The sequence below is a fragment of the Montipora capricornis genome, chromosome 6, assembly GCF_036669925.1.
Source record: "Montipora capricornis isolate CH-2021 chromosome 6, ASM3666992v2, whole genome shotgun sequence".
Lineage (NCBI taxonomy): Eukaryota > Metazoa > Cnidaria > Anthozoa > Scleractinia > Acroporidae > Montipora > Montipora capricornis.
The window spans coordinates 41,127,293-41,144,792 of NC_090888.1; the positions used below are offsets into that span (position 1 = coordinate 41,127,293).

At 39.1% G+C, this 17,500-nt stretch overlaps 3 protein-coding genes across 4 annotated transcripts in view; 1 reads left to right on the forward strand and 2 right to left on the reverse strand.

Moving 5' to 3' along the window:
* Window positions 1–6,714, reverse strand: part of LOC138052149 (uncharacterized) — an 8,666-nt gene extending 1,952 nt beyond the window's left edge. Inside the window, exons 1-3 of one of the 2 annotated variants that reach the window (XM_068898524.1) lie at window positions 6,539–6,714; window positions 5,288–6,029; window positions 2,654–2,941 (exon numbers count right to left, since the gene is read on the reverse strand). In XM_068898524.1, the coding sequence (XP_068754625.1) occupies window positions 2,654–2,941; window positions 5,288–5,918 (919 nt within the window). In that variant the 5' untranslated portion in view covers window positions 5,919–6,029; window positions 6,539–6,714. The remainder of the gene's footprint in view (window positions 1–2,653; window positions 2,942–5,287; window positions 6,030–6,538) is intronic. The other variant, XM_068898525.1, reaches the window with a different exon arrangement.
* An 8,530-nt stretch (window positions 6,715–15,244) lies between these two features.
* LOC138052152 (uncharacterized) lies at window positions 15,245–17,303 on the reverse strand. The gene has a single exon (XM_068898526.1). It carries the CDS (start codon window positions 17,161–17,163, stop codon window positions 15,355–15,357), a length of 1,809 nt encoding a protein of 602 aa, XP_068754627.1. The 5' UTR covers window positions 17,164–17,303; the 3' UTR covers window positions 15,245–15,354.
* LOC138052153 (tyrosine-protein phosphatase non-receptor type 11-like) overlaps window positions 17,213–17,500 on the forward strand; it is a 32,579-nt gene continuing 32,291 nt past the window's right edge. Inside the window, exons 1-2 of the mRNA XM_068898527.1 lie at window positions 17,213–17,329; window positions 17,415–17,500. The exon at window positions 17,415–17,500 is cut by the window's right edge and continues 37 nt beyond it. Coding sequence (XP_068754628.1) covers window positions 17,316–17,329; window positions 17,415–17,500 — 100 coding nt within the window. The 5' untranslated portion in view covers window positions 17,213–17,315. The remainder of the gene's footprint in view (window positions 17,330–17,414) is intronic.

Here is a 17,500-nt window from a genome sequence, read left to right on the forward strand (position 1 = left end):
AATTTAAGGTAGGTTCAACTTAAAGATAGGTCCTTTAGACTCTTATGAACGATTGCCTGCTGTAAATTGTTTTAACCAAGGAGTCATATCGCAATTGAAGGAAACCTCCACAAAAACGACAAAATTAACTCAAACCACAGAACATGTTCACAATCCAAACTGCTCGAATACTTGTTTTGGTTTTCAAATTTCCAATTTTGAATAATTGTGACGTGTCAGGGATGCTCTATAGGCCACTTCAGAAAATACCATAATACTCTTTGTTTGTCCCTCTAAATTTTGCATAAGCATTGTTTCCAGTTTCTCATGGGACGTTTACAATGGTCCCAAGAGAAGACAAACACAATGCTTGTGCAAAATTTGGGGGAACAAACAAAGAGTATTATGGTATTTTCCGAAGTGGCCTATTATTTTAAAACAAAAGCTCATTAAAGGAGAGTTTCACGTCTCTGCGCATGAGCAAACTGTCACGTCATCCCATTTAATTTCATTGTCATTGCAACAATCGAAAGCACTGATGCAGGAAACAGAAACAATGCCATAGAAGTAGAATTACTCATGGGAATTACTTTTGCAATCGTTTCCTTTGTGTTATGAACCTTACTGCCTGTGCGTTAGGACAACTCGTGCGTAGAATAAAGTGTTCTACCCGTGCAATGAATTCGGTGGTCAAAACTAAACTTGAACCCAAAGTATTTTCCACCAAATTTGGCCCTCAGTCATTCAGTGTATACGCTTTAATACTCTCAGCGACTAATGAACATCACCTGTTTCAGTAAGAAACCGTAAAATTTACAACTGCTAGCGCCAAAGCTTGGACATAGGCAAAACCGTGGAACTCTCCCTTTAAGCCTGATTTACACTGCGACATAAGCATAAGCATAACGAAGTTCAAACTTGTTGCATAAGCATAAGAGAAGTTACATACGCAAGTGCAGTAAGCTCCAGGAAAAAAAACTCGCAAGAGAATGAGATGAGCCACGTTCCAAAATGGCGGACGGTCTTATGCTTATGTTGTACCGGTTTACACAGTTATTAGCGTGACACAAGCATAAGCATAAGAAATAAAAACGATTCCTTTTTCTTATGCTTATGGCTTTGTCACTCCCCGTTTACACAGCTTTTGCTTATGTCACATTGTAAACCAGGCTTTAAGGGAACCGTAACACGTCAATATTATTCAAGGTGGCGGCGCCCGGAAATTTGAAAGTGAAAAGAAGTGATTTACTCTTTTTTTCGATACAAACACCTTTTTCAAGAAAATTGTCGAGCAGATTTGATTGCAAATATCATTTTAAGTGAAGTTATGATCCTCGCAGTTGTTCTCTTTATTTTCTTTATTTAGCGGTTTGAAATATCACAGGTAAAGCGCTTTTGAAGTAAAGTTTTATTTTCTCGGACTGCGCAGGAGCTTATGACTCGGAGAGAACAACATGTACCTCTCGATTCAGTTGTCGTCTCTTTTTCAAACTTAGTTATTTTTAGATTGCTAATTGCCGCCTTTAATTGAACATTGATTTATACAGACGAGACATGATCGCAGACTTTAACTTTTAATTAGCTAAGTTGAAACTCTAAACGAGAGGAGCCCATCCAAAGCTGTGTTCACATTAAAGCCGAAACACGATTAGAGTAAACATGTTTGTTCTTGCATTTATCACATCAGATGTCGGTTTGAAACACGTTTCAAGGATGGTTGTATAATTTATGCTATCGCATGTTACTCGCATAAACTTGTTACACTTCAGCTGTAGAATGGAACTGGAAAGTACTGTAACAGTTGCCTTCATTCTTTGGTTTTGTGTCAATTTTCAAGACCTTCGGAGGAGGAGGGCTATGCACCGTTTAACGAGGAGACGGCATTTGCACTTTCTTCGGCACAAGATATTCCATAATTGCCGTTGTAGTTCTTCATCGGCCCATATTGCAACTGGACATTTCGCCTCATAATAGCCCCAATCTTGGTTCTTTTGGGCACTCGCCTCCTCTCCGCATCCATCCACCATTTTGAACGTGTTTGGTCTGAGCATGATTGAAACTTTCTTGCGAGGTTGCTTCAATCATTCTAAGAATAATTATGTTTCAACCATGATTCGCGCAATGCACTGTGAACACTTTTCATAACGAACCATGTTTCATTAAGGATCAGACTAATCATGTTTCGGTCTAGTGTGAACACAGTATAAGATAGGTATATGAGAAAACGATAACTCTTAAAAATGTGTAAATGAAAGTTCCAAATATGTGGCTCCAGGATTACGCTTTTACGCATGACACTAAGTAAACTATTAATCAGTCAATAACGTGAATTTAGCCTGCTGCAAACAATATTAAATCTACGCTTGTTACTCTAACCCTTCTTGATTTCCTTTGGATCGGAAATTGTCTTACTGGACAGTTCTGTAATAATTCTTAGGGCCGATTTACACGATACGATTTTGTCGCATGCGACAAGCTCACGACATGACTTACGACTGTCGCAGCGTTTTAAAACATGTTTTAAAATGCTACGACACTCTTTCTGACGTACACAACAATCGTAAATCATGTCGTGGGCCTGTCGTAAGCCGTTGTTGCATGCGACAAAGTCGTACCGTGTAAATCGGCCCTTACGATATGCTACAGATATTGTGGATTGTCATGTTTTACTTACTTTCACCGTAGCGTATTAATGAGCTCACTTCGCCACCAGGAAACAGGACAATCACGCGACCGAGCAGTGAAAGACTCAGACCTGCACACCAACCATTGAGTGTTACAACACCATAAATGGTAAAAATTGACGTTGTGAAACCAGCTAACACAAGGCCCGGAATGACGACACCGCAAACGATCATCAAAACGAGGCAGATGGGTACTGTCGGAAGGAATGGGACCCAGTGTTTTTTACCGCATAATATTAGCAACATGGCAGCCAAAAATGGAATATGATGACAAATTCCTGTTAAGGCAAATAAAGGATATTTCTCGTCAGTACTTTTTCAACAAGGAAACGCCTAGGCTGTGAAAGCCTTAGCATTTTGTCCAAATCAGCATGGTTTTCCTACCCAAAACGATAGTGGTTCGGCTTCAAAGTAGACAATTGGTTTTGTGAAAAACTGGTCGCTTATGAGAAGTGGTTCGTGAACTGTGTTGTAATCTCCCCTCGTTATAATTTTAAAACAAACATAAACAAACTGTTACTGATGACCGAACGCAAAAATAGCCGCCAATAAATATCTTCGGGCTAATTCGCCTGACCAACCTTCTTAAACAGCTAAAATTCTTTCAATTTCATACGCTTCTAGTAAGGCTGATTTGCACATCGGATGAAAAATTAATTATTAGCGGCCATGTTTTTGCCAACCAAATTTCACCATGGGGCCCGGTTAACTTCAAGGTGTGTTTTCCCGACCTATGCAAATTATGGCACAAAACAAGGATAAATCTGGATAAAACAAGGTTCTTAACTTACACGTCCGCCCTGAAAACGGCGTTTGTACGAGGTGTGTGTGTGTGCTCCACTAGGGTATAACAAAGTACTGATTCATAGTTCGCCTGGTCTTACAGTAAATGCATTGTAAGTATAGCTCGTAAAATCGATTTTAATTCGCCCACCAAGGGTTCAATGCCAGTTTTTATTTTGTTTTAATTTAATTGTCTTTTGAGAAACTAGATGCCTGAATGTTAACCGGTTGCGACTTCCCTTGTCCCATGGCTGAGATGGTATGAGGCATGGGTCTATTCCTGAAATGACGTTACAAAATTCTTTGCGTCCCTTCGTGACGTCATTTCAGGAATATACCCGTGCCATTTCACCATCTCGGTCATGAGACAAGCAACTGACAATTATGTAAACTTTACGCAACCTATGCGGCCTTTTAGGGGCAAAAACTACAACCGGTTAACGTAAGTGTTTTATGGGGCCAAAATTTGATTTTTCTGGAAGAAAAGAATTTTGAGATTGGAGGCATTTTAAGCGAAGGTCATTGATACTCAACATACGCTCACTAAACCATGAAAGTAATTTTTTTAGACCATTTTTCAGTTGTAGCTAGGTTACCCGGCCTAAGAATAGAGGCGAGGCTGCCGTTGACCCTGCTTTGATACAAACCTTTGTTCTTTTCTAAAAGTAATGTAGACTGGCTAATTAGAATTACAACAACACGATTTACATGATAAAAGCAGTGAAGTTCTGTATCAATACATGGTCACCGGCAGCCTCGCAGCCATTCTTAGGCTAGGTCACTCGGCTAACAACTGTAAAATGGCTTATTTAAATGTTATCTTTGAATGGTCAGGTCAGCTTGCGTTTCGTCATCTTTTTTGTTTTTCCAACATTTTCCTACTCAAACGTAAATTTTAAATCTTATGAGGCATCTGGTTCTATATCTTCTATTTCAGAATCTTCTTTCTGATAAGCAGTTGTGGTTTCTAATGCAAATTGTAATTTTGTCTATTCTCTTCCTGCGTTTTCTTCTTTTGATTTAGGTATTTATAGAGTTTCAGAGAGGAAACATGCGTTCGTTTTAATTATGCGATTTGTCAAACGTTACTTCAAGGTGGCAGAAAGCGTTTCAACAATTTCGAGGGAATGACTTATTAGAAGAACTTGTTTAACTCTACGACACTGTATCGTGTAACGGCAGTTTCATGGTACCAAATTAAACATCATTAATTGCTAAAAAAAGATGCACTCATGCATGTGAGGTGTTTCTGAATCAGCTCCAGATACTTTTATCTTAGTGTGTTAATCACTTCACAATAAAAATTGGGGGTCACCCGGTTCGTTTTTGGCGATATAAGCATTTAAAGACAAAATATAGGGTTGCCATAGTAACCTGTTACCTTCATTTTGTTAAGGAATTATTGGTGGTTCATATGGTACCATAGTTATTAGAAACAGTTGGGTAGATTCAACCCTTCTAAATAGTGCAGTTTGTTGAAAGTATTGAAACTGATTTGAGCCTCCCAAGATTGAAGCGGGTGATAGACTCTGGCGCCTCCTTAGTATGCAAAAACCAAATAAAGTCGATTCATACTTTAGTGTTGATGTGATCATGACAAAGAAAAATCACGATATGCTGACTCTGGAAGGAACAGGTGTGCCTGCCACTCGAACGACTTTTGCTTCGCCGGTTACGCCGTATACAGATAGAAATTTAGTTCTAGTTCAAGTATGTGATTTTTTCAAGCGAGAAATAAATTGAACTCAGCATCCTGTGTCATGTGCGCTTTATGGAATTCAGCCCGTATATGTTGAGTTATCCCCACTACAAATTTGCCATACTAATTATAATTTACCTACCTATTTTCGACAAGACGTGGTTCCCGAGAATTGGCAGAAAAAACGCAACACTGATCAAAGATGCGTTAAATGTTAACACAGGGGCAGCACCAACGGCAATGAAGTAAAGTTTCTGCAGTGTCGTAAAATGAACACACGATGGTAGCCTCTTATAGGGCGTGAGGGAAAGTCGGCAAATGGAGTCTTTAGGTAATGTCCTTGTAATTACATCGTCTGTTATCAACGTTATTTGCGATGCATGAGCGGAGCTGGGTTTCGATGAACTTTCCCAAGTCTTTTCTTCCAAACTCCCATCAATAGTGAAAGCAGAGTCATGCGATGTCAAAAGATCTTCAGATTTGTCGCTCGAAACGTATTTCATTTCACATCCGTCAACGAGAATGTAACCAGCGTTCATTTTTTTGGCTTGACTTTCTCTAGGAGTTCGGAAAACTTGATTCGATAAGTTTCTTTGGTCCATAAGCCTAGATTCGCTACCAAATCTGTTGTTAAAGCAATTATCTTCTGTCTGGGTATCATGAAATCTTATGCTCTCGTCCAAGTAGTTTAACGCCTGTAATTCTAACGCGGAAAATGATAATTCTCCGAAGTCCTCCCCAGAATTTGAGCAGTCTGCCTGGTGTTTTGCCATTTCAGTCTAGATGAAGCAGTAGTCGGCAACTGATTCAATCAATGCCTTCGCAGGTTCGTAGCCTTTAAATAGAGGCCAATAGGCGTTGTCAAATTTAGTTTGGTTTGCTCTCTGATTGCCACCGGGTCAAATGTACCACAAAGAATTAAAAAGTAAAAAGACATTACTTTACATAACAATATGACCTTTTGTTTGAACAATGAATGACAACCAAAAGGAAATCAAACGGAAATTTGAATAACAACCATTCGATGTGCAACGCTGAGTTCATGACAATTGATTCCTCTCGTCTTTTAAATTTAAACCTTAATGAAAACGTACCAAATAGATAATGAAAGAAAACTTTTAATTAATTAATTTGCGCCCAATCACGCACTAACAAAGGTCAATCTTTGCTTCAGCCCTATACTAGTTTCAGAATAATTCCTGTAAACTAATTACTAAAATGTTCGCCGATTTTATAAATTCAACTTAACGAATAAATAGATCTCTCAAAGCATACAACCACACCGCGGACTGGATTTACAAATGTCTAAATCTACTGATCCTACGATCTATTGTACGATCGAAAGAAGCTAAGCTGCAAAATTAAACACAGTAACGTCACATTCTTTACTTACTGTGATTCATCACAATACGATGTCACCTGGGATTTTTCGTGGCTGAGCCCCCATTAATATTAATTCCAAATCAACCAGCTTAATGAGGAATAGGCAATAAGTTAAATACATTGGCAGATGAAGACTCCGGAACTTTTTAAATCAGCTGTTAGAGCTTATCTTATGTCTGTTGAATTACTGACTATTTGTTTCTATGGTTATGATTGACAGCATTTTATTTATTTATTTTTATTTACTTGTAGTTTTCTTGGCGTTAATGGCAGTTGTAGATCTACATGTTCATTACCCTAAAATATTCTTGCTGCATGATAAAAGAATTACATGGAGGCTTCGCAGGATGTGGGGCGTTTAATGCAATAGTTGTCTTACTGCTTAAACAACCTGGCGATTGGAGGCCAGAATTTATTTTCCTTGAACAACAAATGAAGTTTTGTGAAATGCTACGAGAAGGAGTGTTTCATTGGATATCCAATTACCGAGAAGCGAGTTGAAAAACGAGGCCGAAGGCCGAGGTTTTTTAACCTGTTTCGAGGTGGTTGGATACCTGATGAAACACTCTTTCGAGTGTATCTCTTTCGAGATATTTGGGATCAAAGTTGGCGAAATGTTGTGCTAGTTAAGACCACATATCCAAACTTCCTTCACGGTAGTGATTTCTTTTGTTTTTGGCATATGAATTATTAACTTGAGTTTGAGAACTTCAAATGAAATATCGTGATATTATTAATCAAACTTGAAAAGACCTGAAAAGGACCTGTGGGTGGGAGTAACTTTTTATGTCAAGAGAAAATGAGGGTTTCCTTTATTTTCTATTCGTCCTGTAGAGTATTAAACTGTAGCTTTCGTTAGAACAACAATCAAACTAGGAAGTTTAATATGTATATCAAAAGAAACTGCCTTTATCAGGGCTGTCGGATTTTTCTCGAGTATCCCCCAGTCAATAACGTGATTTCATTTAGGGGCACCCAACGATAATATAGTTCAAAACCACTTAAACATAGCATTGTTAAACGTATTTTAGTATTTAAACCGTAGATATCCCCTAAAAATTTTTCATCTGTTCGGATTTCGTAGCTGAAAGGCTAGTGATCCGAAGGTTATAGGGATCAAAACTTACCTTTTCGAAAATTTAAGCCAGAAAAAAGGCTCCCTGACCTTTTTAAGGTAAACATCCGTTAAAAATGGGCAATTATACCATTTTTCAGATGTTTGAAACTCCTAGGAGAGGCACGCAAGCAAGAAATTTTACAGCAAATGTTCCGAAAATTCTAGATCTTAAATCGTCTTCCAAACAGATATTTTCCGAAAACTGATGTTGGGTGCCCCTGTTCATTCATTGGGGTTAACAAGTAACATCACTTTAAGTACAAATAGATCCATAGTTACAACCAATTTTAGAGTCATTCTGAAAACTCTGTTGGAATGTTATATTCATATCATATATCATTTCGTTCGTTCATTCATTCATCACGGGAACATTTGAAGCCACAAATTACCAGCTCCCAACATAGCTCAGTTGGTTAGAGCGTCGCACCGGCATCACGAGGTCACGGATTCAAACCCCGTCGAAGCCAACCACTTCGAAGGAACCGTTTTTATCCACTTAACCACTAAAGATCAACTGACTAAAAATTTGCCGATTATTTACCAAAACTAATTAGTATATATATAAAATCATTGCTGAATAATGGTCAAGGCTAAAGCTTGATTTTAAAATGGTTAGCTTTCTCTTAAAGTTGGGTAACCGACATTTTCCACTGTGTAAGCTTGCTTCCTGGCGGCTGTTAATACACGTTTACAGCGGCACTTTTGGAAGAAAAAATTATTGACATTAATAAAAAATGACATCCTCGCAGTTAGTGATGTGGTAGTCTAATGGTTAAGTGAAGGGGTTGTTAATTATACGTTCCCAGGTTCGAGTCCTGCGAGTCCAAACGATAGGGTTCCTCTTTTAAAAGAAATATGTTCATTTCCCGTAATCCATATCAAGCTAGTAAAAATAGTCAATTGAAAGCAAATTTTAAAAAAATTAACGATAATCGTCAATTCAAGGTAGAGAACATGCTGTCAGTGGTTAGAGCATCCGACTAGATCACGGATGGTCGTGGGTTCAAATCCCATCTGGGACTCGGATTTTTCCGAGTCTACATTTCTCCTTACATTTAATATCTATTGAAATAGGTGTATTTAAAGTTATTCGTTCTAGCAAAATTCGTCTTCAAGGAACAGTCATCAACATGTCTAAACCTGTACGGATTATCCTGTGAATTTAAGTTCAGAAACGGAGATACAGTACGGGACCCAGTTCTCGGCCACACAAAAACGTAAACTTTTATTTCTTACCTTGGAATAGCCGTAAGGACTTGAAATTTCAAAGTCAACTAGCTTCAGCATTCAGTTTACACATGTAAAGCTGTCGACTGCTCAACGCTATTTTCTCCCGAGTAATAACGACAATGGATTCTTCGATTCGCTCGTGGGCCCAGTTATCGGCCAGCGAGCCCAGTTCTCGGCCGCAAAAGAGTGCGCTCGATTCCTTGGAATAAACAACGTTTTATCACCAACTTTTGTTGTTAAGTGAGTAATAAGGCTTGTGTTTGATATTTTGACCACAAAGTATCCTTAACGAGCTTTGTTTCATGTTAGAAAAGGACGTTTTTGGCACAACTGCTCAAGAACTATTCGCGTCAAGTCAGTGTTACTGCCCTAATTGAGGAAATAGGCTGGTCTGAACTATCCAGCGCCATAAAGCACGACCGGCTTTGTATGGTGTTTAAAATAGTTAATAACCTAATTCCTATTAACTTCAACGACCACTTATGCTATTGTAAAACTGTAACCCGCCGTAATCATCCTCAAAAGTTTGACATTCTTGCTCCCCGCACAGACACTTATAAATTCTCTTTTTTTCCAAGAACCGTACCCGAATGGAATAGTCTGCCTGCCTTTGTAGCAAGCACCTCATCTGTCAATGCCTTTAGGCACCTAGTTTCGAGGCTATAGTAGCGATTAATTTTCTGTTTGTAACTTCTTTCTTCTTTTATTTATTTATATTTTTTCTTGCCTTGGTGTAAAGCAACATAGCATTTCCAAGTAAATACACTGAAACTGAAACCTAGGTTTTCTCTTAACTGCTCCATGGTAAGCGAGACTAAAAAAGAGTTGGGTATTTCAAAACGGGGTTCGGTAAGTCAGAACTCATATTTTTAATTTATATCTACTGTCAGAACATGCCACCCGATTACAGTTTTACTTCTACAAATGACTTGACAAGAAAACTGCATACAAAACTATGAGAGATTTTTAGTGTTGTCAACGGCGAGCAGGGTGGCCAAGAATAGGCAAATACGCAAAAGTACTAAGGAAATATTGAGGAGTGAATTTAGGTCAAAGAATAAAATAGGCTAGGAAAAGTTTATGTTTAACAGAAAGCTTTATCACTCTACGTTCTTCATGCCAACTGAGAATTGGCTCATTTGGGCCTCCTATAGGGATAAAATATAAACTTGAATTAGACCATGTAATTCGAGTAGCCGTAAACAAACACGTTTCGGGGAAACCAAATTCACCTACCTTCGTGTCACCTCGACTTGCTCACAGTATTGCTGTAAACTCAAAACTCGGCAGGACGAAAGACAAGGAATCAAGCTACCTTTGGAAGCAATTGCTTTTTATTCAGATTCATTTGTGGTGCAAAAAATAAACGTTGAACAAAAAGTGGCTGAGAACTGGGTCCCTTACTGTACATCCCGGAAGGGGGGGGGGGGGGGGTACTTTAGCAATTTCTGGGTGGGGATGTGCCGCTGGGACCCTGGAACCCTTAGCCTATACCAGAGCTAGTTTCAGCTGGATTTTGCTATCCTATACTAGAGTAAACTCTCCAAATCACTCCTATCCTAGAGTAGCTGTTTTCCAGAAACTGAGGTCACTAGCACAGTCTAAAACAAAGCCAAAACAAAACCTTATACCACAATCACTTCTTTCTTAAAAAAGGATTTTTTTATACTTGTCCAGCAATGCCAAGCACGTACGTACGCATTATCAAGACGATAAATTGCTTAATTTTAACCAGTATTAATACCACCGATTTCCGTCAGAATCCCGATTTTTGACAGTTAATAATATCCAGTAGCGTTTCATGATGGTCATCTATCAACGCTGTTGAGCAATTCCTGGTTTCCTTAGTCTAAATAAAATCTTCAACCAACTGGTCAGTTTCGTGAAAAATGATACCCTATTCTAGACCCAAACGCTCTGATTTATATACTCTATCCTGCTTGAAAACCATACACTTCACAGCGGCACATACCTATATAACCCATATATGGTAGTACCCCCTCCCCCCCTCCCCGGGCTTACATTCACATTCGAGTATCCATTTAAGGTGATTCCATTGTTTTGCAGCGGGCATCTCATACTGCGCATTTTGCAACTTCGGAGATGGCGGCGTTTCACGCCGGCCATCTAAAGAGGGGCAACAATGGCCACTTTTGCTGTTCAAGAGTTCTTAAGGGCGTTCGCTGCTACTGCGCATCCTTACAGCGCACGCACATGCCACGTCATGCACCCAGCGCGCGCGATAAGTACTAAAATGAACAACGATAGGGCAGAAAGGGCAGATGGCCACATTCTCGACCCCAGAGCTCTTCTCTTTTGTGCATGAAATGACCCGTTGAGAACACAAGCTGATCGTTGAAAAATCGTTCCAAAGTCGCCGTATGTCCCAATCGTCCCAAGTATCCCATTCTCGACCCCAGAGCTCTTCTCTTTTGCGCATGACGGACAGCGAGAAAGAAAGGAAGGCTCTGGGGTCGAGATGGAGATGGCCATTGCTATGGATCGTTGTCACGTGGCGTCATCATTTTCTAAAATCCAAAACTAAAGAGCCACGAAAGTTTTTATCCTCATCAGGCATAAGAGGCGGTAAATTTGTATCCATTTGCAATTTTAAAGCTCAATAGCGTGCTTCGTTTGGAAACCAGAGCATTTTGAATTTCTGAGTTATGGCGGTGCGTGACACGAGGCGACGATCGAGTTTATTGAGAAATATATATTTATCTCATAGTTTTGAGCCTTTTTAGAGTTTAAAGCATTAGGAAAAGTGCTGAGGTAAATAGTTGTTTGTTCAGTACAGATGATCACTCGCCTAGATAGCCAAAGTAAGTAACAGATGTTGACACTATTTTCCGGCCGCCATATTGGTGCACCACAGATGTACACCAACATGGCGTTTTCATACTGGGCTCTGTAAATTTCTGCGAAACATTTCGACGAATATCTGAAGTTTGGGAACACGCACAGGCCTAAAACTTGGAGAAGTGTCTTCTTCATTTATCTTCTACAACATCACGAATTCTTGACTTTTTTCACCGGATGGTTTTCGATTTATTTTTTTATGGGTTTCGACAAAACACTGACCCCCGGTCAACTGACCCCCTTACTGACCCCCTATAAAATCAATGGGAAAATGAATACTTCTTACTTAAGCCTCAAAAACCCTTTTTAAACAGCATTGTTCAGCAATATTTAAGTCTAAGCACCCATTTTAAAAAGGTTAGCTTACATGAAGTAATCGGCCATCACAACAATAATTGAAAACTAACCTTTTTAAAATGGGTGCTTAGACTTAAATATTGTTGAACAATGCTGTTTAAAAAGGGATGTTGAGGCTTAAGTAAGCAGTATTCATTTTCCCATCGAATTTATAGGGAGTCAGTAAGGGGGTCAGTTGACTGGGGGTCAGTGTTTTGTCGAAGCCCTTTTTTTATTGCTTTGCTTGGATTGAACGATCTTGAATGTTCGGTGATGACCCCTACTTTTCTTCTCAGAAACAGATTTTATTTACAATTATCTCCACATTGTCCAAAAATGAACAAAAAGTCAATGTGGGGACTAAAAAAATTTCAAGATTTCTGTCCTCGGGACATGGAATCCTGCCATCTTGCGGCTGCAAGGCGCATGAAACTATGGTCGCTAAATGCGAACTTGTTCTTTAAGGAACCTCAACAGTTAACTAAATTCACTTGATGGGTCCACTTAAACAAAGTTTGGTAGAGAACATTTCGCTTCAAAGATGTAATTGCAATATTTTTGGGCTTACAGACACTGTGGCCTTATTCGCTAAAGAAGCTGGATCTTTTCAGATTTAGGGTGTTCTTCCCGGCAAGTTCTCTCTAAAACGAAGTCGGTGACCCCCCATTGTTTTTACATTTCTGACATCACTAACTCATCATCTTTCAACAGTAAAATTTGCAGAAAAAAATCAATATTAGAAAATTTTCGCGCGAACGTCCTTGCTCGTCATAGGTAAAATTCCTTTTTTCCGAGAATAAATTTTGTTCCCTCCAATGTATGCGCTCAAGTTTGTCACCGTTTCGTGCAGTATATGTCGACCACACAACTGATTCATATTCCACTTGCAATCTCACCAACGTGCAGTACAGCACCTTCAGGGTTTCGGTGTCCTTGCAATCTCTACAAGTTCTTCTAAGTAGGCCTAAAATTCTATTAGCTTTATTTGTAAGCAAACCAAGGTCACCGGAACTCATAAACTTTCTTTAAGACAGATCCGGTTGGGACAGGCGGAACCGCCACAAGTCCCAGCCCCCCCTCCATCTTTCACTGCATTTTCCAACTGAACACCTGGCCCCAGTTGTTCGAAGGGTGGATAGGGCTATCCACTGGATAACTCAATTGGTTTTGCTAGTGTTTATCTGCTGGATAGTGATTTATCCGGTGGATAGCGTTCTCCACCTTTTGAGCAACCGAGGCCTAGAGAACAGGCTAGCAGTCATGGGAACAACAGATCAAAATAACCTTGAGTCGCATGGCGACTATTATGGGGGACAGGGATTCGCTGTCTAAGTTAATATTCCCTTCACTAATGGTAACAATTAAGGATTATAAATGGCTAATTCGGTCTGTTTTCATGGTAAAATCAACCTATAACTCTGTCAGTGAAAACACAGCAATACAAAATTGTCAGTCCTCTGGTCATGGGTTCCTGCTAATTAATTTCATTCTCAAAAATTGTTTTATAATTCAGAACATAAGATAATCAAGTGCATTTCTGTGAATGTCACTTCTCTCTAGAAAAGAACACAAGCGATCATTGAAATACAATAAATGAGACTTACTTATATCATTAGAAAATAAGCTTATGTAGATCAGAAAAATAAGTGGACAGCTAACACTGAGTCTTAATTCCACTATTTGACACAAAAGAAAAAGCATGGATGTCACAGGCAAAAAGGTTGTGTTTCACCAAGTAAACAAAACTCTTGATGCAACAAATCATTACTTTAATAAATCAACATGGCAGATCAGTGCTCAACAACACAAGACAAGTAGCATGTGTGCACCTATCCAGGCCTATCCACACAAAAAAAATAAATGTGTTGTGGATGATTATTAAGTAACATTTTCTGTTTGACCACCCTTTATGACATTTTAATTCTGCTACATTAGTAGAATAGGCAATAATTTTTACAGTTGTTTGCTCAGTGACCTAGCCTATGAATGGCTACGAGGCTGCCAGTGAGCTTGTATTAATACAGACCTCACTTCCTTTATCATGTAAATTGTGTTATTTTAAATCTAATTAGTCTGCATTAACATTAGAAAAGCACAAAGGTTTGTATCAAAGCAGGGTCACCGGCAGCCTCGCTTCCATTCTTAGGCCAGGTAACTTAGCTACAACTGTAAAATGGTCTATTTCACAGGGCATGTTAGACCTGGCAATAAAAAATGTGACATTGTTTTTGCTATTCTGCCACTTGTTTGAATACCAGCATGATGGGTACAGTCATGTAAGAGTTTTAAAAAGTGCAAATAAGTGCATGTGAGCCATAATGCAACATACATTTGTACTGTAAAACACAAAACTACATCACTGATGCCACAATCTGCAAGGTTAATGTAAACAAGGAGCAATGATGGCCCCCGTGGATACAGCCCTGGATTTTCACACTGATGCTATGAGTTGAAATCTCAATCTGACCACAGACTGAAATTTTCCGTGAATGTACCAAGTTCAGGGCAGACTTTCTCACTGGGCCAAAATGGTGCAAGACAAAAGAACCATTGTTATTCTGGTTAGGAATTCCGATTAGGTAGTGTAAAAGATGAACCCAAATTCAACACCAACAGTCATTAGGTCCAGAGATCTGGGGTTCAAGAAATCTCTGTTTTAGTGAAACTCAAAAATTGCCTTATACTTTTTAAATTGGATAAAGGGGTTTAATTTCCTAGGGAACTGTGCTTCATCAGGGGCAAAGTGAAACACAGAAAAAGGTTGAATTTATCAAATGAGTTGATACAACAGTAAATTGATCACCATGGAGGCAGTGTGCCACAGTGATTAGGGTGCTTGCCTTGAGATCCTGGGGTCCCAGGTTCAAGTCAAGACCCGGTACAACTTCTCAGCCGCTCTTGTACATGGCCAACTGGTTTGCTTTTATTTTTCTGTTCTGCCGTTTTATTGATTGTCTTTCATTGACCCTGAAAAGCCCTTACGGGGAGTGGTCAATTAAGTATGTATTGTATCATAGAAAAATTTGAAACTGAGCTGACATAATTTTCGAGCATTAGCCCTTCATCAGTTGAAAGCCATTTAGGGAATTATGGGCTGTTGGTGTTTTAAATAGTGAAAGATGGGGCTACACTACTGGTGGGGAGTTAGCAATGTGGACAACAAGAATAAATTAGTTGAAGAAAAGCATTGGTTAATTCAGTGGGTAATGAGGCCAAGTAAATTACAGCTGTGGCCAGGATCTCACTCTAAGAAATAAGGACATCTCTGCAATGGAATCTTAAATTCAGTTTGTTGCAATTTTCTTTAGTGCAGCAAATCCGGCCTTCTTCAGAAATGTTTCATTGCCATCAAATATGCGCATGAAACAGTTCACAAGCACTGAGACTTGTTTTCCATAAGACTTAATGACAGCTAACAACAATTTGGAAAATTTTACAGACTTTGATAGATTGTGTGACTGTTGCTCCAGAACATTTGAAAACGTGCCGAACAAATCATCGTCCAACTCTGGTTTTAAATCAACCACTGTCTGTACAACAGATACAGTGTCCTCTGTCCATGAGAAAGAACAGCCATTGGAACTGATCTTGATTGATATAACAAGCTGTAGCAAATACAGTCTTGTTTCTCCATTAAGACATTCCTTAATCATCTTATTGACAAGCACCACCTGTGCATTGTCCAAATTTGATCGCTGCATCAATCGTGTCACAACACCATCACAAAATGCTCTGGAATATTTCTTTGCAAACTGACTAATTGCAGAGAATAAGTCCCGTGATGCTGCCTGCTTTAGCTCTTGTATTTTAGGCAAGATACAATACCTTGCAAAAACAGATGCATTGCCAAAGCTTGCTTCAATGGAGTTAACAAACTTCTGACACATAGAAATAGTTGTAGATTCTTGTACTTCATCAAGATTCAACTGACTGCAAATGCTTTCTATTTCAAGGCAGCTACAGGAGGCAAATACTTTAAGTTCATTGGATGTATCTTTCTCTCCACCTTCCAGTCTTTGAATTAACTCTTTCAAGGCCATGAAGTTTTCATTGAAAAAATCAGTTAGCAATTGATCATTTTCTTGTTCTTTCATTGGCATATCCACGGAAGCTTTGGTGTCAAACTCTGATTGCTCCAGAAGATCTTCATCTCGAATTATCAAACATTCAGGAGGAGGTGTCAGCACCATCTCTCTTCTTGCTGTATTCTCTGGAACCTTACTAATTTCACTGTAACTTTCATTAACAACTTCACATTCTCGTTGATATAAGCTCTCTTGAAGTGTCTCACCATTGACATCTTCATCTTGTGACCCTGCACCTGTCAAGCCAACAATTTTAACATCATCGTTGCAACCATCTTTGGCGATGAATCCTTGAGACAGTAAACACTGCTCTGGTTTATTCCAATAATTATTGGCCATGCCATCCGGCACTTTTCGATCAAAAAAATTGCTAAGCAAAGGAAAATCCTTGGAGGATTCAGCATTTATGTTCCTTTCAACCAGATTTTCAAACCTTGTTATCGATTCTTCAGTCAAAAGATTGCCACAATCCCAGTAATTTTCTTGGCAACTGTTTTGTTCCCTGTTTTGGGAGTCTAAATTTCTACCTTCTCTAGAATCTTTTACCCTCGACTCCAGTATCTTCAAGTAAGTTAATCTCCAGTTATTTAATTCCGGAACGCATTTTTTCAAACAGTTAACTAACTTTTCCAAGCATTGTGAAGGAAGAGAAAAACTGTGACAATCAATGAATGCTAACGTATTCCTCTGCATATTTAAAGGTAAAAGTAGAATCTTTGGCTTGAAGAACAGTTTATCATTCAATACAACAGGAAAATCGCTTACAAGGTGATCGATGAAATCTATAAAATTTGGAGAAATATCCGACAACTTTTCGTTTACTGACTTTTGTTGCAGCCAAAAAGATCCTGCTTGCACAGCAAGGTCCTCGGAATTGAGAGAAGAAAATACTCCTCGCCACTGTCTTGGAAAGGAAGAAATGACGGCTTCAAGAAGCCCAGCAGGAGGAAAATCAATAACGCTATTCTTCTGATGCAATGGAGGCGTTTCGAACGTTTCGTCCACCATCTTTAAAATCTCAGGCGTGGGTGGCCTGGATCCAGCGTAGTACTGAGGCTCTCTTCCAGTTTCCGTGAGAACGGAGAACTTATCACTTCCTGATAAAGAAGAGCGAGCTTTAGCCTTTTGGGAGTGAATCTCTTGTTTTCATCGCCTTCAAAATGCCATCACGAAGGTAACTATCCACTGCATTTTTTGCCATAGTGTTACTTCTTTATAAGAGTAATTGTGCACGTTTTCTTGTTTTCTTTCTATTTCAGATGGTTCCACTCGTATATCTCTGGTTATGATGCAGAGAAGCTGTTGTTGGAAAGAGGTTTCGATGGGAGTTACCTTGTTAGGCCAA

Excerpts from the sequence above, each read along its gene's own strand:
- LOC138052152 (XM_068898526.1), bottom strand. The coding sequence starts at position 17,163 with ATGGTGGACGAAACGTTCGAAACGCCTCCATTGCATCAGAAGAATAGC.